This window comes from Podarcis gaigeae, assembly GCF_964106915.1.
Source record: "Podarcis gaigeae genome assembly, chromosome: 14".
NCBI lineage: Eukaryota > Metazoa > Chordata > Lepidosauria > Squamata > Lacertidae > Podarcis > Podarcis gaigeae.
The window spans coordinates 40740266-40763244 of NC_139690.1; the positions used below are offsets into that span (position 1 = coordinate 40740266).

A 22979-nucleotide genomic window follows, 5' to 3' on the forward strand; every position below is an offset into this window, starting at 1 on the left:
GCATCCCCTGCCTGAAACCTCTTGAGAGCTGCTGCCAGTCAGTGTAGACAATATTGAGCTAGATGCGGCAAGGATCCCTTCCTGTGTTCCTGGGGTTGGGTGCGGGGCCAGAAATAGACTTCCTCCAGAGGAAGCAGCCACTACTTCCCCTTTGCCTACATGCTTGCCCTTCCTCTGGGCTCAATCCTCACAACTGCCCAGAGGGAGAGGCCAAGGCAGGTTGGAGAAGCTGTTCCATCTCCTCACTGCTTCCACACTTGGAATAGGCAACTGAGCGGACAGTGACAAAGAGCAGGAACAGCAGCAGGGTCCGTACATTTCGTAGGTTAGCAGCAGGCCCCCAGGCATGCTCAGCAAATGCACCACAAGACCAGCCATGGATGCCAACTGCGATCTGCCCAGATAAGACTCTTGATGCTGGTACAACTGGGTGTCTTGTCGTCTTTAGGTCTGTATTGCTTTTAAAGCTCTCCTTTTTATGTTCCTGATGTTTTGCAAGAGGGCGGTACATAAATACACTTTTGTGAATAGATAGCTAGAACAGCAGCATGGGAGTTGGGGGAAAACAGCAGTCCTCCAGCTACTGTTAAGACTGCATTATCCTTGACCACTGGGTATGCTGGCTGGCCAGGATCCCACCTCATCTGCAGACCCAGAGGCTGCGTATCCTCTGAACTGTGCCTGCATCGAAACTGGTGCAGCCAGAGAAGTAGAGAGGTTCGATGTGCAGAAAGCAGCAAGTGGAAAGTCAGTCTTGTGTAGGGCTCAGCATCAGTCTGGTTTTGAACACCTGGCTTCAAAACCTACGCAGCCATGAAGATCAATGGGCCAAGCGCTACCTCACAGGGTTGTGAGAATAAAAGGAGGGTAGGGGGAAATCATGCTTCAAGCTCCCGTGTGGCGGGGGGGACGGGACAGGGAATGCAGACCCTCAAAGTGTTCCTATTTTCCAGGGACAGCCCCAGATTTACAGAAGCCGCCCCGGTTTCTGATCTGATCCTGGAATGTCCCACTGTTCCTTAGGACTTCCCTATTTTCATTGGAGAAATGTTGGAGGGTATAGAGCTTTGTGACCCCCCCCCCAAGCCGAGATGAGCAACTATACAACCTTTAGAAGACATCTTAAGGTAGCCGTGCATAGCGAAGCTTAAAAATGTTTGATGGTTTAATGTTTAACAGTTTTTTATATATGTTGGAAGCCACCCAGACAGATGGGCAGGGTAATTTATTATCATTATTATTATTATTATTGACATCTCTATTTTCATCAGAGAAATGTTGGAGGGTATGGAAATGTAAATAGGTCATAAATTCATGAGCTCATGTTTCAAAGGTTGGGCTGACTTAACATTGCTTGAGCTTAGATGCCCCAAGCCACACTTCAGATGAGACCCCTCAACTCCCGCTTTGGGAAGGGGGCCTGGGGTCATGAGCCAATGCGACTTCATCATCTGTCTGGCTACACCTCTATGGTCTTGACCATGTACTCTTTTTCCTGTGAGGGAGGTCATGTAACACACTTTCTGTGGAGGTGCAGGCCTGGCCCAGCAACCAAGGCCCAGCTCCATCCCCTCCTGGCCTAATTCCGGAACGTTCCGGGCAAACAAAAATGGCAGCCGCCTGAGGGAAAAATAGGCGACGGTGAAGCGAGGAGCTTGGCTGAGTCACCGACCGTTTCACCGGGTTCTCGCCAGAAATGTATCCAAGCAGCTAAATGGTGACAACATGTAACGAAAGACAGGTACATTCTGCAGTTGTGTAGGTGAGAAAATGTCAGCAGATGGGCTTTTCGCACCTGTGCTCAGCAAGGTTTGCCTGCTCTAATTCCTCCACATTTCTTGCTTCCACAGAGTCATTGACCTTGGTTGCACTGAGCTATGAAGGTGGCACATTTCGGAGGCGCAGAGTTTTGTGTACGCCAGGCTTGTAGGGCTGTATTCAGTGCTAGTAGACTGTGCAGAGTAGACTTTTGAGGCATGCTGAGGAAAAACTTGGTTGGCTACAAGACATAACCGTTGGGGGCAATGGTGGAGGAAAACCAGCGCAAAACAGGCAGGACGGAAACACCAGCTAATTAATGGTATTAATTAGTTGTATTTTTTAAAAGGGGGCCTCAGAACTGCATGCCATCCTAGAGTTGTGATCCCTGTCGCCATTGATCAGGACAGTGGAAAGTAAACATGGAAGCTGCCTTGTAGGGAGGTCTTATCTAGCAAAGTGTTGCTTACATTGACCAGCAGCCATTCCCTAGGATTTCAGGCAGGGAGTGTTCCCAGCCCTAGCCTGCATCTTGTTCATTATTATCTCTGAAAGCGAGTAGAGCCTTTAATGCAAGATGAAAATTATGGGGGAAAGCTGGGGGTTTCTATAAAGGAACTGCTCTGGCCCCCATTCCTCGTCTTTCTGTGGCTCCAAATCTATTATAACTCTTCATTTTCCATCTCTTCTGTTTCTGCTCCAAGACTAAACTAAGAAACTCCACCCTCCATTTTACAGTAACAAAGGGAGGGGCCCAATCCAGCCCTCCAGGCTTCCCCTCAAGAATCACAAGGCTTTACACATCCCATGATTTTTGTACCAAAACATCTAAACCATTCTTATCAATGGCAAAGTTTGGTGGCTGCTTCAAGCCTGTCCACGGAACAGTGAGATACAAATCTAAGAAACAAATCAATAAGGCATCAGGCTTTCGGAAGAGATAAATCACTGTGAAGGCCAATGGCCTCCCTCTATGAGAAACTACGAGGCATTTTAAGGCTTCTCAGGCTGTTTCTAGGCTATTGCTCTTTTGCAGCTGGGATCCAATCGCCTGTCGTCAAATTCAAGTTGGAGAATTGAAGGGATTTGGCACCTTTGCATGACAAACTGCTTAAGCCAAGAAAAATGGGGGTGGACTTTTTGCAGTATGGGGGGGGGGGGGACCAGTGGAAAAGCAGGATAGCAATTGCTTGACATTGTGGTGCCTCCCCTGCAAACAAATCGGAATCGATGCTCCATAAGGAGGTCGTGTGGAAGCGAGATGAGAGAGACAAGGAAAAGCTCAATTGCGTTTTGTCCTTCCGCTTCTCCCAAGCCTTGCTGGAGGGTTGCGTGACTGGGAACCTCTTGCAAACAGACACTTAAGAAAGCCCCATTTACAGATATTTTCAGTGTTGTAGTCTTGAAATATTAAGCACTGCGCTGTCAAAGCTGATAACTCTGACGCTAGATTCCCACAGGTACAAGCAGCCGTTAACCTAGAATTCTGGAACGACTTTTCCTGCAAAACTGTCTCACGCTTGAACCACCCTCTTTAGTGTGTTGAAGAGAAAGGCTGTGTACTCGCCATAGATTTGAAGCACATTCACCATGCCAAAGAATCCTGGGAACCACAGTTCACACCTCACAGAGCTACAATTCCCAGCGCCCTCAGCAAACTACAATTCCCAATATTCTCAATGCGGTGTGTACTTTAAATCTACAGTGTGCAAGCAGCCAAAACAAAAGCCAATTACGAGTGAGCATGGTTTGTTTCACCTTAACAATGGGGCCAGCTTGCTGGATGCATCTATTCGTGCCTCTTATTGCTAAACATACTCCTCCTCGCCCCCCAACCCCCCATTTATGTATTTTAAAGCCTTAGGTTTTAAAAGACAGGGAGGCAACAGGTCGAAAGGCATTGCACAACAAACGGGGGGGGGGGGAGGAAAAGGAACAAAGGCAGCAACTGCTCTGAATTTGGAAAGCGGGTTACACAACCACACTCACGGCCAATTAACATCTCGGCAGGCCACTTGGTTCAGAAGGCAGACGGATGGCGTGCAAGACCTGCAAGACCAGCAGCCAAAAGAGCAAGGGAGAGACAGCACATATGCCAAGAGCTGGCACTCTTACCACTTCTCACAAGTATAGTCAAATCCTCCCCCCCCCCCCCCGCGGGCAAAATTGTTTCGAATGTCCAACATTAATCCTGTAAAGAAATGGAGCAGAGGGAAGCAGACTTGAGTTGACAAATGGAGACTACAGCCTAATTTGGAACGAATGCAGGGAGATTGCTTATTTTCCATCTTTTCCTTTGTTTTTTAAACGAGTTTTTTTTTTTTGCATGTTGCAGAACTGGGGAAATGAATCAGCGCTGTTTTCCGAGAGCAGACAGGGCTGACAGACTCTCATGAAAAGCCTTTTCACTTTTCAGGGAAGACCACCTAGTTGCTATAGACATAATAATCAAGAGGGGGGAGGCGTTTGTAAGAAGCCTATGCCTTTTTCACAGCATAGCTAAAGATGTAAGAAAAGCCCTGCTAGTATAGACCAGAGGGCCTACCTGAGCCACCCCTTTGATTTATATGGACTACTTATTTATTTAAATTAAGACGGGTTGATTATTGTTATTGTCCATGTGAGCTGATATTGCTTCTCTCTGTTACATCTGAAATTGTGTGTACAGTGGTACCTCGGGTTAAGTACTTAATTCATTCCGGAGGTCTGTTCTTAAACTGAAACTGTTCTTAACCTGAAGCACCACTTTAGCTAATGGGGCCTCCCACTGCCGCCACAGCACGATTTCTGTTCTCATCCTGAAGCAAAGTTCTTAACCTGAAGCACTATTTCTGGGTTAGCGGAGTCTGTAACCTGAAGTGTATGTAACCTGAAGCGTATGTAACCTGAGGTACCACTGTATATGTACGTACACACACACACACACACACACACACACACACAAGCCCTGCTTCCCAGCAACTGTATCATACTGCCTAAGATCGAGAATTTAATAGCCATCAATACTGGTAAGAATACAAGAAACATTAAGTTGAGCCTGTTGGCCAATGGCCCACCTAGGCCAGCATCCTTTTCTCACAATGGTCAACCAGATGGTTGTAGTAAACCATTGAAAAACTTCTCCATGAGCTCGTCTAACCCTCAAAGCTGTTGGGCACCTCTACATCATGCACCAGTTCTTTCCAACCTTGAACTGTGCATTTTGCAATTACAGTATATGCTTCCATTTGTCTCACCAGAATCTCCTGCTAATCAGCCCCGTTGTGTGACTCTTACTGAAACATGAAGAAGTTTCCATTCAAAGAAGTGTTTCTAACTTCCAAATTTTGGATGCAGCACTCTCCCTGCCTCTGACGTTTCCAAAGCACACAGGGCCGTTGAGAGCACATTGGCAGAAGTAACCCTGATCTGATTGTGTGCAGTCAGCTCTTTAAGGTCTACCTGAACATCAGTATACAATTACCTTCATAAATCAACCCCCTTGCAGCCCAATGGCTTGCCAATGGCAGACAAGATATGCACAGCGGCAGAAGACGCCCCCCCAAAAATGTGAAAATGAAGAGTATTAGTAGCAGAGTGATGTGCATGCTTCAATTCAAGAAACTGAAAGGTACATTGAACTGAAATTCAGGAGGAGCAGAATACAGGGCAAAGAGAACCCACAGGACACATACAGGAAGCAACTGGGTAAATCCACTCATCTCTCAAATGGGCATTTGGATAGGAGCCTATATAAACCAAGGAATTGCCATACTGCAAAAACAAAAAACCTACTCCCTGTTGCTTGTATCTAGTCCAAACCTCTGACTATGGCAGTATCTGCTCAAGCCACACATCCCAACAAAGAGAAGCCCATTTAGAAATATCTCTAAATTTGTCTGGCAGGGCAAAAAGCCCAGAATCAAGTTTAAGATATTAACTGATGCTAAAGAAAGAGGGGGCTTTGCCCTGCCAGACTTAAAGTTGTATTATGAATCAGCAGCCTTTTGCTGGTTGAAAGATTGGCTGCTTCTTGAAAACACTGATGTTTTAGATTTGGAAGGATTTAATAATGCGTTTGGTTGGCATGCCTATCTGTGGTATGACAAGGTTAAAATACATAAGGCTTTCAAGAACCATGTTGTCAGAAAAGCAGTGTTTAATGTCTAGTCAAAATATAAGGACTTATTGGAAAATAAAACCCCAAGGTGGCTATCACCAATGGAGGCTAAGGCCCTGAAAAGACTCAATATGGAGATCAAATGGCCAAAATATTGGGAAATAATAGAAAAAGATGGTGACAACCGGAGATTGCAGAGTATGGAGAAACTAAAGGGGAAAGTGCGAAATTGGTTACATTACGCTCAGATTAAAGAAGTCTTTAAGTCAGATAAAAAATTAGGATTCCAGGTGGAAAAATCAAAGTTAGAAACAGAACTGTTAGAACCCAGCTCTAAGACACTTTCAAGAATGTATAATTTGCTGCTAAAATGGAATACACAGGATGAAACGGTCAAATCAGCTATGATAAAATGGACACAGGACATAGGGTACAACATCATGTTTGCTGACTGGGAAAAGTTATGGACCACCGGTATGAAATTTACGGCATGTAATACCCTGAAAGAAAACATTATGAAAATGATATACAGGTGGTACATGACCCCAGTCAAGCTTGCAAAGATATATCATTTGCCTGACAATAAATGTTGGAAATGTAAAGAGGTTGAAGGAACATTCTTTCACCTCTGGTGGACGTGCCCTAGAGTGAAGGCTTTCTGGGAAATGATATATAACGAGCTGAAAAAGGTATTTAAGTACACCTTTCTTAAGAAACCAGAGGCCTTCCTCCTGGGCATTGTCGGCCAAAGTGTGCAAAAGAAGGATCAAACTTTTTTTATGTATGCCACAACAGCAGCAAGGATACTCATTGCTAAGGGCTGGAAAACTCAAGATTTGCCCACACTGGAAGAATGGCAGATGCAGCTGATGGACTATATGGAACTGGATGAGATGACCGGCAGAATCCGAAACCAGGGAGAAGAATTGGAGGAGGAGAACTGGAAGAAGTTTAAAGATTATCTACAAAAGCATTGTAAACCGTATGAATGCTAAGAAAATTGTATGATCTGCAACATCAGGGCTCCAACAAATTAATAATCTATATCTGTAAAAGTTAATGTAATTGAAAAATAAGATAAATTGTGGATAAATGGTACTCTATAATTAACCTTTGACAAGAGAAATTTAAAAGATTAAATTTGAGATTTGAATATTGGGAAATTTTAATAGACAAATTAAATTAAGTTAATAATTTGCTGGTAAAACTTATGAGTTTAGAGAGTAGGAACAAGAGGCGTGAGGAAGTCCAGGGATGTTTATGAAATGAGGATATCTGAACTTGGTATGTTTTTTTATATATATCTTTATTGTCAAACAAAAATTTAATAAATATTATATATATAAAAAAAATAGAAATGACCCATCACATATGGACCATGGCCAACACTCAGTCTAATTGCTTACCTATTAAATGCCCATAAATAACTGATCCTAAGCCACTTCCACGCAGATTGGGCTCCTATTGGGAACCATCGTGTATGAGTACAGTATTTGTAGAAACATACACAGCTGCCTCGTACCATTGTTCCACCTAACTCAGTATTGCCTGCAGTGACTGGCAGCAGCTCTCTAGCAGATTTAGACGGGCGTTTTTCCGAGCACTACCTGCAGATGCCAGAGATGGAAGCTGAGATTGGAGCCTGCAAAGCACATGTTCTGCCACCGAAACTCTGTCTGCACAGTATTATCTGTGACAATCTACTACTATGCAGGTGCGACTGGAACATGGATCTACACACCCCTTATGATAACAGCAGGAATTTGGCCATGCAGGTAGCAGCGCCTGCACAACCCATCCCTTTGAATGACTAACGTGTCTTACCTGGGAACCTGCTTGAGATGAATCACGTGTCAGGCATGCAAAAGCCATGCTGCAAGGATGCTTGCCAATAGCTTGGCCTACCTGGCAGCCAGCATTTAAAATGGTACCTCTGGCCAGGCTTTGTTGGTGCAGCATAGGTGTAACTTTTGGGTTTCCAAGGATGCCTCACTGCTGCCCAGGTTCCACTCCTCTTATCTCGGGAGGCCTTTGTAAGCCACATTGCCGTGCCATCTGTAGGAAGCGTAAATATTTTATTACCAGGAAGCGGGGAGGGAGAGATAAAAAATCACATTTCTGGAAAAAGGCAGCAGGATGCCACAGAAACTACAGCCATCAACTCATTTTCCAGCCAATAATTACCACGACTGTGCTAAATGAGTTTCTGCAGCCATTTCGCTCCAAGTTGTGGAAGATTTCACTGCAGGGACCAAATCAATACCTATTTTTACATCAGCCACATTTTTAAGTACAGTGGTACCTCGGGTTAAGAACTTAATTCGTTCTGGAGGTCCGTTCTTAACCTGAAACTGTTCTTAACCTGAGGTACCACTTTAGCTGATGGGGCCTCCCGCTGCCGCCGTGCGATTTCTGTTCTCATCCTGAAGCAAAGTTCTTAACCCGAGGTTAGCGGGTTTCTGGGTTAGCGGAGTCTGTAACCTGAAGCGTCTGTAACCCGAGGTACCACTGTACTTGTCAACATCATGTCCATTCATCACCCAAGGTTTACATGTTTAAAAGATTGTGTACAAATGAGAAACATGCCTTTGATACTTGGCCTGTTGTTGCCTTTGATACTTGGCCTGTTGTTCCATGAGAGATTCATGTTTCAGCAATCAATCAAGCTTGCTTCTCAGCTCCACCCCTTCAGAGCAGCAGCAGGGAACCTGTGGCTCTCCAGATGTCTGCAGATGCCACCATCCCTGATAACCAGCTGTGCTCCCTGGGGATGATGGGAGTTGGAGTCCATCCATGCAGTTCCCAGCCCCTGTCCCACTAACAAAAGTGTAAAGGAGCTGCTTCTTGGTGGATTAAAGTGCCCCTCCATAAGCTACATTTGACACGTTTGTGGGCTGGGGAGCAGGAAGAGAAATTAAGACACTTAAACTTGGGAGGCACACAAGACATATGCACAGGTTAGTGTTCACAGAACAGAGGGTAATCCTCTGGGCAACTGCAGAATATCTGTTAATATTGCCACGCTCCACTTTTCTCAGTATGGCCAGAGTTCAGGAACAATGTGTTTTATGGGCGATGATGTTTCTTCATAGATTCTGTGTCAGCTCACAGTGAGGTTGCACCAAAGAATCCCAGCACATCACTAGTCCCACTCTGTGGAGGGTGGCTTTTAGGATTGGGTGTTATATCAATATATTGCCCAAAACCAGTCCATATTGTGATATCGGTTCAAATATTTTTTGACCTGGCAATGTATGTTAAGGCTGGGCGATGTATGATCCAAAATGGGTTTGAAGTCCGCATCATTATATCCGCTTCATAATTTTGACCTTGCAATATATCAAGAATCATGGTGTGTATGTGTGTGCTATGCAAAAATCACAATGTGGGAAAAACCGTGAAGCCAGCCAATGCCTCTACAAAGCTCTCTCATTTCAGACATCATTATATATCAGTATATCGCAATGTTTAGCAGCCGATATATCACAATACTGAAAACCAGATTATCACCTAGCTCCTGTGGCCTTGCTCACATACTGGCAGAAAGAAGGGCAATGAGAACATGCCATATTGCATGGAGCTCTTCTGAGAATCGTAGTGTGGTAGATGCACTTGATAGGAAGGAGAGCTTAATTTGCGAGCGCTCACTAGATAAAGCCAAGGACGGGGAATCTGTGGACCTGCAAATGCTGTGGGCTAGCTTATCTTCCATCCTCTCAGACCATTGGCCCATCTGATCCCTGCTCCTGACTCACACAAGCAAGCAACTCTTAGTTATGGAGAAGAAGATTTGAAGCAATCTGGGCAAATGTTTTTCATTTCTGGGAGCCTGCCCTTATTAGTGCTGGCTACATGGGGTTTTCTCGCTGGCATTTATCTCAGGAGGCTTAAAGAGCTTAAAGCAGGGGTCAGCAAACTTTTTCAGCAGGCGGCCAGTCCACTGTCCCTCAGACCTTGTGGGGGGGCTGGACTATATTTTGGGGGAAAAAATAAAAAATGAACGAATTCCTATGCCCACAAATAACCCAGAGGTGCATTTTAAATAAAAACACACGTTCTACTTATGTAAAAACACCAGACAGGCCCCACAAATAACCCAGTGATGCATTTTAAATAAAAGGACACATTCTACTCATGTAAAAACATGCTGATTCGCGGGCCGGATATAGAAGGCGATTGGGCAGAATCTGGCCCCCAGGCCTTAGTTTGCCTACTCATGGCTTAAAGTGTTGGTGGAAGGTAAATTAGATCATGCAATGGAGCCTCTAGGAAGAAACAGCGGGGGGTAGCACAGGTGGGCAAGGAGAGATTCTCTCACCTCTTAACACTTGTGGCACATTATCTGGAAGCAGGACTTATTGCCTGTCCAGAGGGAGGGATGTTCCAAACCTCCCCCACTCCCAAAATTCTTTAGAACAGGCTGCTGACTAAAATAGGTCTTCCCAGAACCTCTGCAGACAAGAGACTCTCAAATGCACAGTTACTGCCATTCATTATGTGTTTAATAACCAAGGCTTCTTCCAAAAGCCTCTGTGGGCCAAACCTTCAAGCAGGTGGCTAAATACTTTGCAAGGTCAAGCGAGAGGGTTCAGGACCCTCGGGAATGAATTAACACACCAAGACAAAAGGCACCCCCCCAAAAAAAAATTGGCACACAGTTTCCTTTGTAATAAATAAATAATAATAACAATAATAATAATAATAAAGAGGATATTGAACGGAACACACATGCAGCCTTAACCCTGAAGGATGAACTTCCTTGTCTGGACTCAAGAGCAGGGGTCTGAGGAGTTGGCAGCCACTAAAACCAGCTTTCCCGTGAAAACAGCACTCCTGGTAGCGTTTGCACAATTTTAAAAAGGTGTTTTAATGCAGTCAATATTCATCAACAAACAAATGGATGTCAATTCCTGCTCCTGACAGGCGAGAGAGAGTGTGAATTTAAAGTATTTTTATTTTATTTTTCTTATCCAGCTCGGGATTGTTGGCAATTTCAGATCTAGAAGAATTTGTCTTGATGGAATTACCAATTGGGATAATCCAAGTGCGCCCATGTAAACTTCATTAGGAAAGGGGAAAGGGGGGAGGGGGATACTAGAGAAAGAAAGGTGTGTGTGACTTTGAAGTGATTCTCTTGCATGAAGAGCTGTAGCAGTGAAGGAACTGAGCTAGCCTGCTTCTGCACATTGCATGGTTACAGGGCAACTGCAAAGGGGGGGAGGTCTTCAATGCCCCTGCCCAACCTACCACACGATCGTCTTTCCCATTCGTCACAAGCTACACACAATGGGATGTATCGGTAGATGGATTACTTTTAAAAATAAAGCTCGAGTGAGTCTGTTATCATTAAGCCAGCCTTCGTCAACCTGGTGTCCTCTGCATGCTGGACCACAACTCCCACATGGGATTTGTAGTCCTACAAGATCTGGAGGATACCAAGTTGGGGAAAGGGTGCATTAAGTATGTTTAAAAGGGAGGGGGGGAGTAAAACCTACTTTTGCGAGCCTTCAGTGAGTGACTGGATATTTTACATATTTATTTTTTTAAAAAGACAGCCATATGGAGGTGAGGCTCACTTCAGGTGAAAGCCTCAGCAACTCTTCCTTTCCCCAGGTTTTAAAAATGTTAGCAATGTTTTTCAAAAATCCAGTTAACAACATAATCTGGCCAGTGTTAAGGAAACTCCCTTTTTTTGGTTACAACAGTTGAAAGCGAGCAAATCATCCCTAATACAGGTGAAATTTAAAAGAAATCCACCCCAAAATAAGAGGCCTACCGTCTCACTGCTAAATATTATTCCAAAACAGGGTTCCCTCCACTCTGGTTAATTCTGGGCCTTTTCGACAGCAGCAGATGAAACAGAAATCCAAGCTTTTGCTACCTCTGAATTTCTATGTGAGCCAAAGGAACATCTGCTGAACTACCTGGCCAAGCTGCTGCTAATAAAGACACAGGAAGGCCCCAGGAGAAATCGTATTCAGCTGGAGCTCATTTCTTAGAGCAGAGAAGAAATGGCCACTACTCTGATTTCAAAACCAAAGGCTTGTTTGTAGTTGCTGTTGTTTTAAAACACACCCTCTTATACGGATAGTTACCAGCCAAACAGGATTGACACTTTCATCCAAGAGTCAAATATATAAAATTAAAGCAGAGTTTTTATTCAAGTTGTGTGTTTGTGTGTGTGTGTCTTTTTTTATTATTTCCTTGGAGGGTAAACATTCGCCACTTCTCTCGAGGTTCATGCTCCTGAAAGAAGAAGAACCACCTTTGGCTTTTCAGTCAAGCAAAAGCGCTTTTGCATGGCTGTGAAAATACAATCCCTTGGGGATTTGGGGAGCAGGTGGGCAGAGGAGTGACTACAACCTTATAACCGAGCTAGCAAAGCTCTTACGCCCTTTACGCACAGTGAGGGATGGCCAGTTTGCAGCCGGAAAGTGGCAAGGCCTATCGTTCACACAAGTAGCCCACATGAGAGGAGAATCCCGTCACTTAATGCTATCAGAAAAGGGCTTGCGTTAGCACCATCCCTGCAAGGCTGCCTAGTTTGGGCGTGGGGAACCTTTAGATATTGCTAAAATACAGCTCCCATCATGCCTGGCTATGCTAGAGTTGCAGTTAAACAATATCTGGAGGGCCAAAGGTTCCCCACTCCTGGCTTAGTTTTCACCCCGTTATAGTACATGCTTGGCATCCTGTCGGTCTGAACAGAGCTTATGTGCAAAGCTGCCCCAAATTATGGCAGACTTTTCTTTTTCGTTGGGGGTGTGTGTGTGCGGAGAGTGGAAGGCAAGAAGTAAAAAAACAACAACAGCCCTCTACCAAACCATGTAGTGCTCTCTCTTGCCTCAGAACCAAGGGTTCAAAAAAAGGTTATTACAGAATTCTCAGCTGACTGGCAGGTACAGAATACTCTTTCAGACAAAAGTAAGCTTTTCTTCTCGCCCATAAAAACCAGGAGCCAAATTAAGTGAAGCTAGCCATGCTACAAAAAAAGAGGAAACGATGCTGCTATCATTGGCTTTCAGAATCTTATTTACCTGGGAATTAAATGCATTTGTAGTTAACAGTTAACACTGTTAATTCATCATGGTATGAATCGTAAAATTATCACAACCTTTTTTAAAAAAAATTCAACAATGTAAACAGCACTACACACAGTATAGACCTGTTCTGAAATATATACACACACATATATACATGCACATATATATATATATATGTATGTATATTTGCAGAACTTCAATCTGGCACTGTATAATTTAGCGATGTTAATTTAACCTCACAAAAAGTTTTTTTTTTTAAAGTTGTGCAACCAACATCAATCTGCAACGTTTTTTGTTTTTGTTTTTTTGAAAAAGAGAAAAAGAAACCATTTAACTTGCAGCCAGGGGGTCTCAAACATTTCAGGGGGCATGGGGGGAAGAAGAAACGAGAAGAACCCGAAAATTCAAAAGAAAGTGCCTAAAATATGGATACAGCATTTTAGAGCCCTTTCAAAAATACAAGGCAGAGAAAGGTGTAAAGTAGAAAAATCTGGAGCGTCTGTAAATTCCAGAGGCGTCCGGAGCTTATGGGTAATGAAAGGTTAACAGGTTACGGCTGTTTTCGCTGTGTTAAATGGCACTAAGTATGGTGGTCTATACACAGGCTTGCTGTCTGTGAAGCTGCAACGCATTTGGTGTTCTCCTCCTTCTTCCGCCTCTCCATTTCCCATTCCACAAAGGTATCAAAGAGACTGGGCCAGGCCTCATCTTCACTGTAATTGCTGAGGTCCGGCCCAATGACCTGAGTAAAATTTAGGAACATGTTCCACGTGTCCCGGGAGATTCCCTTAATTCCTGAGGGGTTCTCATTCAAGAAATGTAACCACTGGTCCAATATGGGGGGCTTGTTTTGAGTGAAGACTAGTTTCCAAAGGGCAATGGCTATTTCCCGATGCAGCGACCTCTGCCCCTCCTCGGAGTCCAGGCCAAACTGAAAGGTAAAACGGTAGAGATCCTTGAACTTATCTTCTTGTTTGGCTTCATTTAAGAGGCTGGGGAACCGGGCACATATCCCATCAATGCTGTCTGCGTTTATTGCTTTGCAGCCCTCAAAGAACTCCGTCCTAGTCAAGGGGAAAAGAAGCCAGTTAGATCACCTCCTTTTCTTCAGCATCACAAGCAAAAACTTCAGGGCTAGTAGTCACAGCGGCTACCTGCAACTTCCTGGATCAGGGGTGAGAACCCCCAAACCAGCACTCAGAGGGAGGAGTTGGGGGGGGGGGAATCAAGTGGCAAGTAGAACTGCTTCTGCTGACAAAACGATCGGAAGAGTTTTGCATTCCTCCCTTTGATCCCAATTAATTTGTGTTGGGAAAGGGGGAATCAGAAAATAGTACCGGAAAGAAATGCCAGCTCAAACATTCTGTGAAAACATATTCATCACTGAGCATCATGCTACCCCTGAAGGAATTTAAACCCCCTCAGTCCTGCCTGTTGCACTTATTTCCATTGACACAGAGTTTTACTCCGTATGCGAACATGCAAAGACATGATTTTCTCCCCAACACAATCTGGAGCCCAGTGGATCAGTCCAGCTTATTTATTTATTTGATTCATTTTATGAATCAAGGGACGTTGAATGGCAATGTGGGTTAAACCACAGAGCCTAGGGCTTGCCGATCAGAAGGTCGGCGGTTCAAATCCCCGCGACGGGGTGAGCTCCCGTTGCTCGGTCCCAGCTCCTGCCAACCTAGCAGTTTGAAAGCATGTCAAAGTGCAATAGATAAATAGGTACCGCTCCAGCGGGAAGGTAAACAGCGTTTCAGTGTGCTGCTCTGGTTCGCCAGAAGCAACTTAGTCATGCTGGCCAAATGGCCTGGAAGCTGTACACCGGCTCCCTCGGCCAGTAAAGTGAGATGAGCGCTGCAACCCCAGAGTCGGCCATGACTGGACCTAATGGTCAGGGGTCCCTTTACCTTTACATGAATCACTGCCTTTATAATATATTAAGTGATTTACAGTTAAAACATCAGCAATGAAAACAATTCCATACTAAAACTAAAACACACACACACACACACAAAATTAAAACACATACATAAGGCTGTTCCCAAAGGTCCACTCAGTCAAGCATCCTGCTTCCCAAAGCAGGCAGCCAGATGACTCCAGGAAGCCCACACAGAGAGATAGAAGGCAAACAACCTTCTCCTGCTGTTAACTAATTTTGGCACTTATGCTCATGCACTGAAAGGTGCTTGAAGCACCAAAGATCTGTAGCTCAGTTCACAGACTTACCTGGGTGGTGACAGTCCTCATGGGGTAGGTCAATGGGTGAGCTGCACCCCTCTCCACAATACTTCAGCCCTGTATACCTGAAGGAGCGTCTCTGCCCCCATTGTGCAGCCTGGGCACCAAGGGCCTTCTGGCGGTTCCCTCATTGCAAGAAGTAATAGGGAACCTGGCAGAGGGCCTTCTTGTATTGGCACCCTCCCGCCAGATGTCAGAGATAAACAGACAACTTTCTGTAGGCATCTGAAGGCAGCCCTGTATAGGGAAGCTTTTAATGTCTGATGCTTTGTTGTGTTCTTTTATATTCTGTTGGAAGCCATACTAATACTAATACTAATACTAATAATAAACAACCTAACAGGTGAGAGTGGGACTCCACTTGGAGGGACCAGTTGCAAGTCTTCAAAAAGGTGAGAAAAACAACTCATTTGCACATACTTTTTCCCATAAAGAGAAGAATCTGAGAATCATGATTTTTACAGTAGCAGGTTTAAATTTTCAAAAACATTTTTTTGCAATCCAACTATTTATAAAACCTGAAACCATTACCTGAAGAGGCATCCTCTAATGTATAAAAGAGGGGGTGCCTCTTCTAAAAACGACGCAGTGTGCATCACCTAAAAGACATGGGGAGTATGGTTTCTGTTAGAATCGTTTTCTCTTACATACAGCTTATGTAGATTCACAATCAATCAGCAAGTTGGCAATCCACCAATATTTATGTAAGTCAGGAAATAGTCCTTGAGCAGGTCACAGCTGCAGGAACTCACCTTGTGAATTTGCACATGGTAGCTGCCTGGAACTTCCATGCCAGGACGAGGACTTTGAATTCGGTTGGGTCAACACAGAGGTCGTTGCAAAAATGCTCCATGCCTTCCTCCAATATCGCATCTTCTCGCTCGTCCTTGTACCTCCTAAATAATTCCTCAGTCCTGTGGAGGGACGATTCCTCCGTGCCAGAAACTGGCTCCTTCTTCGCATCCCCGGAAGAAGAAGGAGGCTGACTAGACTCTACAGAGGCTTCCATCTTCTTTGTCCCATTGACCAGGATGTCCCCGGAGGATTTCCCACCGACGGTGCAGTGTTCCTCCTTGTGAATCGTGCTCCGCTTGCCGTGAGCCTTGCCGCTCGATTCTCGGTCGCCATTTTTGCTGCCAAGAGTGGAAGAAGGATTCTTGCACTTGGTGACGCACTGGCCCATGGTGTCCCACGCCCAGCGGTTAGAGCGGCCCCCTTGCTATCGCACGCCCACGCCGCCGCTGCTTGGTGGGTCTCAGCATGCCATCATTGAAGGTGGAGCAACCTAGGGGGGAGAGGGTGCGGAAATTGTTTAGAACAGGAGTGCCAACATGAATAAGCCCCACCCTGCATAATTGATCACATGACGCAGTGCACGCACACCATTTGAATGGCAATGCCCATCAATTTTTTTTGGGGGGGGGAGCCTCCTCAAATATTTTGTTGAGGGAGCCAAAGATCCCTCAGTCCCTAGGAGTTGGCTCCTATGGTTCAGAAATAACAATAAAGCAATTGTCTACCACAATTGACACAAGATCTAAACCACTGAGCCATTCGGAAGGTCGGCAGTTCAAATCCAATCGATGAAGGTGAGCCCCCGTTGCTCTGTCTCAGTTCCTGCCAACCTAGCAGTTCGAAAGCATGCCAGTGCAAGTAGATAAATAGATACCACAGTGGCAGGAAGGTAAACAGCATTTCATTGTGCTCTGGTTTCCATCAGTGTCCTGTTGCACCAGAAGCGGTTTAGTCATGCTGGCCACATGACCCAGCTCCCTCGGCCTGAAAGTGAGATAAGCGCCACAGCCCCACAGTCACCTTTGACCGTCCAGGGGTCCTTTACCTTTGCATGTATGTATCACAGTTGATGCCACCTTCCAAGCAAGAGAATGGAGGAAATTACCTAACATGCCACTGCCATCTGCAGTTTATAGAAATACTTAAATTGAAAGCAACTAACTTTAAAAAAGGTGTGTTGCCCAATTAATCAAAGATGAACTTATAGTCAGTTGAATATATAGTCAAAATACCTGCAGAAGGATATTGGGGAGCACTGGAGAGGACAGAACTGGGCTAAACAATCCCATCCAATATATGACCTCATCCTTTGTTCCCGCTTTGGATATTCTGGCTAAACTCTTATGTCATCCACAGCCTCAAGACTGAAGTCTCTGAAGGATTCTCCTGCACACTCCCAGTTGTGCAATGCAGCCTTGCAGAAGCGCAAAATGTGTTTGGCCGGTCTTGCCTCGACAGCACAGGAAGTGGCTGTTTCTGGGGCAGTACTTTGCATGTGATCCCTGCTGAAGCTCTCAAGGCAGGGATTCTGGTGTAGCCTGCAAATTGAAGACAACCTAGTGAAGCCTAGCGGCTAGGTTACTGAGCGATGGATGGGGAAATCGTTAGCTCGGATCTTTCCTCTGCCATGAACTCATCTGGTGATTTTTAGTCTAAGACCCTTTTCCCCCCAACCTATTTTTATAAGTCAAAACAAAAAAAAAATCCTTCCAGTAGCACCTTAAAGACCAACTAAGTCAGTTCTTGGTATGAGCTTTCGTGTGCATGCACACTTCTTCAGATACCAAGTGTGCATGCACACGAAAGCTCATACAAAGAACTGACTTAGTTGGTCTTTAAGGTGCTACTGGAAGGATTTTTTTTTGTTTTGACTATGGCAGACCAACACGGCTACCTATCTGTAACTATTTTTATAAGGCCATTATAGGATTGCAATCAGATCGTATATGCAAAGAAGTCTAGAAATCAGAGTTGTCACAAGTAGCCAATTTCAGCTGTTGACGGAATCAATGAAAACAAAAATATTCTCCAGGTGTTTTGGGCAACTGGCTGATGGCACAACATCTGGAGGGCACAAGGTATGGCAAATCCTGGCCTACTCTGGTACAAGATCTCAGGGAAATAATATCACTGCACCTTACTAATCAGCTTAGGTCCAGGATATCACAAGGACTACCTGATCCTTTATATTGCCACCTGACCACCAAAATATTTGAAGGGAGTCTCCATTGGCGATCAGCCATGGCTCAGAGTCGCGTCTCGTGATTTACCAGAAGCCATGCATTCAGTGCATGTGATCCCAAGCCAGTGGAACTCCCTCCCAGCTGAGATCAGGTAGGCACGTCCGCCTTGCTGAACCTGCATGGTTTATGGCTAGGCGCAGTGCTAAGAAATGCTAATGACTAAGAGGTATAGAAATGGCTTAAATTAAATAATTAAATTAGCAACTTCCTGCCAACCGCTGCTTTTAATGAGAGATGCCAGGGATTGAACATGGGACCCCTGACCTATGGTCTTTTCCCCAAGTGATGCCGAACGTCCCCCCGCAGCCCTGAGAGGGCTTGTCTAGGACCCTGGACCCATTAAGACTGGCACTGTTGCTTTATTGAAGCCCTTTTAAACAGCATGCTTCTGCAATGCTGTGATCAAGGTTGTTGGTTCGCAAATTCTATGTGATTCTGCTTGCCTCTCAAGGAGGCAGGACGGGTAGCATGAGAAATATCATGCCCGTGCAATAAAAACTGCTTACACAAACACCCCTTGTGCTAGCTCAATATGCTTCAAATCTGCCAGGAAAAACACGCACACGTGGATTCAGCACAGTCTCCACATTTATTGTGGGCATACCTAAATGACCCCCCCAACGCCCCAGGTCTCTCCGTTTGGAAGCACCCTTTAAACTGTGTGACACCACATTTCCTCACCTCTGCACCTAGAAAGCAGTGGTGGCTTCTCCCAGTGGCCGACTGGCAAGAGGTAATCAAAGGAAATTCCTAAAATTCTTACTGTAACACAGGGTTACAAAGAGGTCGATTCATGCGCTGAATTTGCCGAGACAGATGACTCTGACCCAGAATCTTTTTCAGGAAGCTATTTAAAAACCATAAATGCATTTTAATAGCTAAGCATCCAAGGAGCTTTACGATACCCACAGTTTGCATCGAGCTACTGCCAAGTTTGGATTCCTGGCTCCATTTGTGCACTTTCTCTTCTACCAGTCTCCAAAGTTTGGATTTTACAGTGGAAATCTAAAGGCCCGCATCCTCCCCACCAAAAAACCCCGTGCTGGAGCAATGTGCCTGGGGAAAGGGGGGGGGATAGAGTATAAGAAGTGATATTGCAGCAATATAAAAAGGCTATGATGGCGACAGAACGACTTGCCTTCTGTGGGATAAATCAGAGGGACTGCATGTTGCCCACCCTGATCCAGTCCCATAAAAAGTGCTAAGTTATCATTAAAAAGGACATGGAGTATTGAGGCTGGCTGAGATGGCAGATGGTTCTAATCATGGCTCAAAGCTAGACTAAACTGTGTTCTGTGCAGAGCTGTCTTTAAGGGCTCTTGGAAGGACAGCAGCCCGCCTCATAGGGACGTTGTGCCAGTGGGCCAGATAATGCAGATCGCTGCTCTCTTCCAACTGGAGTGAGTGCTCAAACCTGGTTTTATCTTGGAGGCTGCCAGCTCCTCTACACTATCTTTACAAAACTTTCAGCTCTGCCAGGGCAGCCTCCCTGGCACACTCCATGAATACGCCAAATTTATGTCACAAGAGAATGCAAAAGGTATCTGCCTTTCCAGGGGCAGATATGCTAACGATGCAAGTTTTTATCATAAAAAGGGCAGCAAATACTTTCAGGTTTAAGGCAGACCTCTGATGAGTATGGTTTTTAAAGGCAAGCACTCATAAATCATCCATACTTTATGGGGAGAGATGGGTGGATTTTGAAGAAAGGAATTTGGAAGCGATGTTTCACTGAACAACATTGAGCCCAATGCTGGTTAACATTGTTATAAACTGGCTTTGAGGGTGCTCAGACCTCCCGAGTCTGTACGGATATATTTTTCATTTGAAAAAGAATTCTGGAGGTAGGTTTCTCAGGGAAATGTACTTGCCAGCTAATTCCAAGCATTTCCCCGCTTGGTTCAGTTCATTAAAGGGAAATCAATACTTTCAACAGTACTTTCAAAATCGAACTTTTGCTGCTCTTAGAAAAGCTTTCACGGTCCTTCATTTCCAAACAATGCCTTCAGCCTATTTGGAGGGAAAGTATAAAAGTATTCCCCATGCACAGTGGATGTGTGTTTGTGGTACCCGGTCAGTAATCACACAGTCCAAAGTTGGCATTAATGATACCCCCCCCTTCAAAAAGGTATTTCAGGAGCAGTTGAAGATGTTTCCACTTCCATCTTGCTTTAAAACATTTAACATTGTTAGTCACCATAATAAACATAACATTTTACTGATTAACTGCATTCTTCTGAGATCCAGAGAAAACTTGTCTGAAGTTTGATGCTGCTTGATGTGTTCAAGATTCCCCTCTCTAGATATAGATACACACACTCCACACTTTGTTTGGAACAGAGCTTTCCAAACTGTGTCGCGACATGGTAGTTTGTTGGCTGCAATGTGTAGGTGTGTCACGTGAACGCTCCCCGCACTCTTCCCGGGGCTGGAAAGGGGTTAGTTTAGCCTCTGGTTTGCTAGTAAAACTGAATTATGCGAAATGATGCATGTCCAAAACACGTGTCACAAACATGTGAAGTTTGGAAAGCTCTGTATTAGAACTTTCAGGTGTTCAGAGCAATCTAGTTTGCATCCTTATAACATTTTTATCCATAGCTCAGCCTTAGTTAGCTGTTCTATGAAAGTAACATATAATGACTGGCGACAGGGACCAGCACTGTTATTCAGCGGCAGTGTATCTCAGTCTCTGGATGGTGGTGGCTGTTTTTTAAATCTCAGTCTCTTCTAAATTTATGCTGCCTCCTTTCCAACCCAGCCCTGACCAACTGTTGAGAAGAGGCCCTCAAACTCGCCAACCTGGCCCAAGGTTCAGTCCCAGAGGAGGAAATATCATTGCATATAGCTGCCTGCTGTTGCAGCACATGTGAAAAAATCAGCAGACAGTGGCTGTAATCCGAGAAGGCCTAGGATGAAGATACCAGAGCCACTGCCTCCCTTATGCACCTCTGTGTTGCATGATCAGATCAGTATCCGAGGCCCTGCTCCATGTCCCTCCATCTTCTGAAATTCAACAGGTGGTATGAGAGACGGGGCCTTCTTGGCTGTGGCATCCTTCTTGCAGAATGCCATTCCTAGAGAGGCCCACCTAGAGAGGCCCCATCATGGCGTAGCCCTTCCACACCACACACTGAAGACCTGCCTCCATAAGAGGGCTTTTAAAGATCAGGAAACTGGAACTGTTAGTGAATCGATAATGGTTGCTAAGGGTTGTTGTTTTGTGGTTTGAAAATGTCAGTAGTGCATCTGCTTCAAACGTCTTCTGCTCACTGCCTGAAATCTCTTTTCTGATAGAAAGGCAGAATCAAGACAACACAAATCCCACAGTGGCAGCAGAAAGGGAGTAGAACAAGACATCTCTGTTCTGGCTTTAAAAAAAGCCATACACACAGGGAAGCACCATTAGAACAAAGCAGTGGCTCTTCCCACAATAGGATGGGATGAGGAGGCCAGTGGGAGGTGGGATGGTTATGAAGAGCCTATTTTAGATGCATGACACGTTATCTTTAGATGGCAGAATTGTGTGTGTATATGCACAGACACACACACACACGAAGGAGAGAGAAATGATGCCAGAAGGCCCCAGCAATGCAAGAATTAGGTGTGTCCCATTACTATGCAGAGCATGAATGCAAACAAGAGCCAGTCCAGAGAGTTGGAAAGATGAAATCCGAGTGGATGTGATCCACTCCCAGCTGGCGATGAATTGGCAAAGGAAGATGAGCAGTATGCTTCAAGATGGACAATTACTTCTTCTTATTATCATCTCTTAAGTTGCTGTACCAAGCCAGCCATTCCTTGTCTCTATCGAGCCCTGAATCCAACAGCATCAAATCTGCAACCAACTCACACCAGAGGCAAGCTGGGAAATATTTCTTGGCTGAAGAAGGATAGACTTTCAAAGTCTGCTCCAGAATGTTCAGGGCTCCCCCACAGTGGCTTCCTAGCAGGTAATCTGCAGGACAGCACCCAAATGACTTCACGTGGCTGAAGCCTAAACTTGTGTCTTACTTGCAAATGCAAATTCAGACAACTTCTCTCATGGCAGGACATATGGGGCAGGAGGGAAAAGGGCAATTGCCTAGCTCATTGGTCTTCCAGTCAGAGCTCACTAGCAGGTCACAGCCTGACCCAAGGTGGGTTGCAACAGGAGTACTGTACTACCAACATGCAAATATATGACAAAAGGTTAGGAAATGGGTTCCTATATGCACGTTTGGATTAAAAGTGGGTACTGGGTCTGAAAAGGTTGAAGACTACTAACCCTACGAACCTGACCAAATGCAAGAAGGAAGCATACACCAATTACAATTAAATGTTACTCACGCACAAAAAAACATTCCTACACTTATGCTCATGAAAGCTTTGCTGACCCTTGTGGACAGAACTAAAAAGAACCTAGGGCTATATCCAATTCTGTTAGAGCAGACCCACTGAAATTAATGGACCTTCATTAGTCATGCCCATTTATTTCAACCTGCCTATTCTAAGTAGGACAAGCATATTGCACTTTTAATTTTTATAGGCAGAGTAGAGAACCACAATTTGTTGGAATAGATTTTCAGTAGGGAAGAACAAGAGGCTAAGGGAGACTTGCCCAAGGCCATAAAATGAGTTCAGAGAGAGAGAGAGAGAGCACGCATTTGCTTCTGACACCCACATGAAGTTTGCTGTTTGAACAGCAAAGGCTCCTGCAAAACAGGTTACAGGATATTCTTCACCCTCCAGCTCTCTATAGGGCCAGCCCAAGGGTGCCTGCCAGCCAGATTACCAAAGTTCGACTGGAAACAGGAA

General features: G+C 44.9%; 1 protein-coding gene and 1 long non-coding RNA gene across 6 annotated transcripts in view; one reads left to right on the forward strand and one right to left on the reverse strand.

Moving 5' to 3' along the window:
* The first annotated feature begins 1294 nt into the window (after window positions 1-1294).
* On the forward strand, window positions 1295-12021 carry LOC310831364. 2 transcript variants are annotated; one of them, XR_014557810.1, is made up of 2 exons: window positions 1295-1762; window positions 11665-12021. It is a non-coding gene; the product is annotated as an uncharacterized lncRNA (long non-coding RNA). The 2 variants fall into 2 exon arrangements; XR_014557811.1 differs by having other exon boundaries at window positions 1295-1741.
* DCUN1D3 (defective in cullin neddylation 1 domain containing 3) overlaps window positions 10342-22979 on the reverse strand; it is a 36970-nt gene continuing 24332 nt past the window's right edge. For 3 of the 4 annotated variants that reach the window (XM_083711807.1, XM_083711809.1, XM_083711808.1), the window contains exons 4-5: window positions 15900-16432; window positions 10342-13964 (exon numbers count right to left, since the gene is read on the reverse strand). In XM_083711807.1, the coding sequence (XP_083567933.1) occupies window positions 13481-13964; window positions 15900-16330 (915 nt within the window). In that variant the 5' untranslated portion in view covers window positions 16331-16432 and the 3' untranslated portion in view covers window positions 10342-13480. Of the gene's footprint in view, window positions 13965-15899; window positions 17617-17847; window positions 22659-22979 lie in introns of those variants that run through there. The other variant, XM_083711810.1, reaches the window with a different exon arrangement.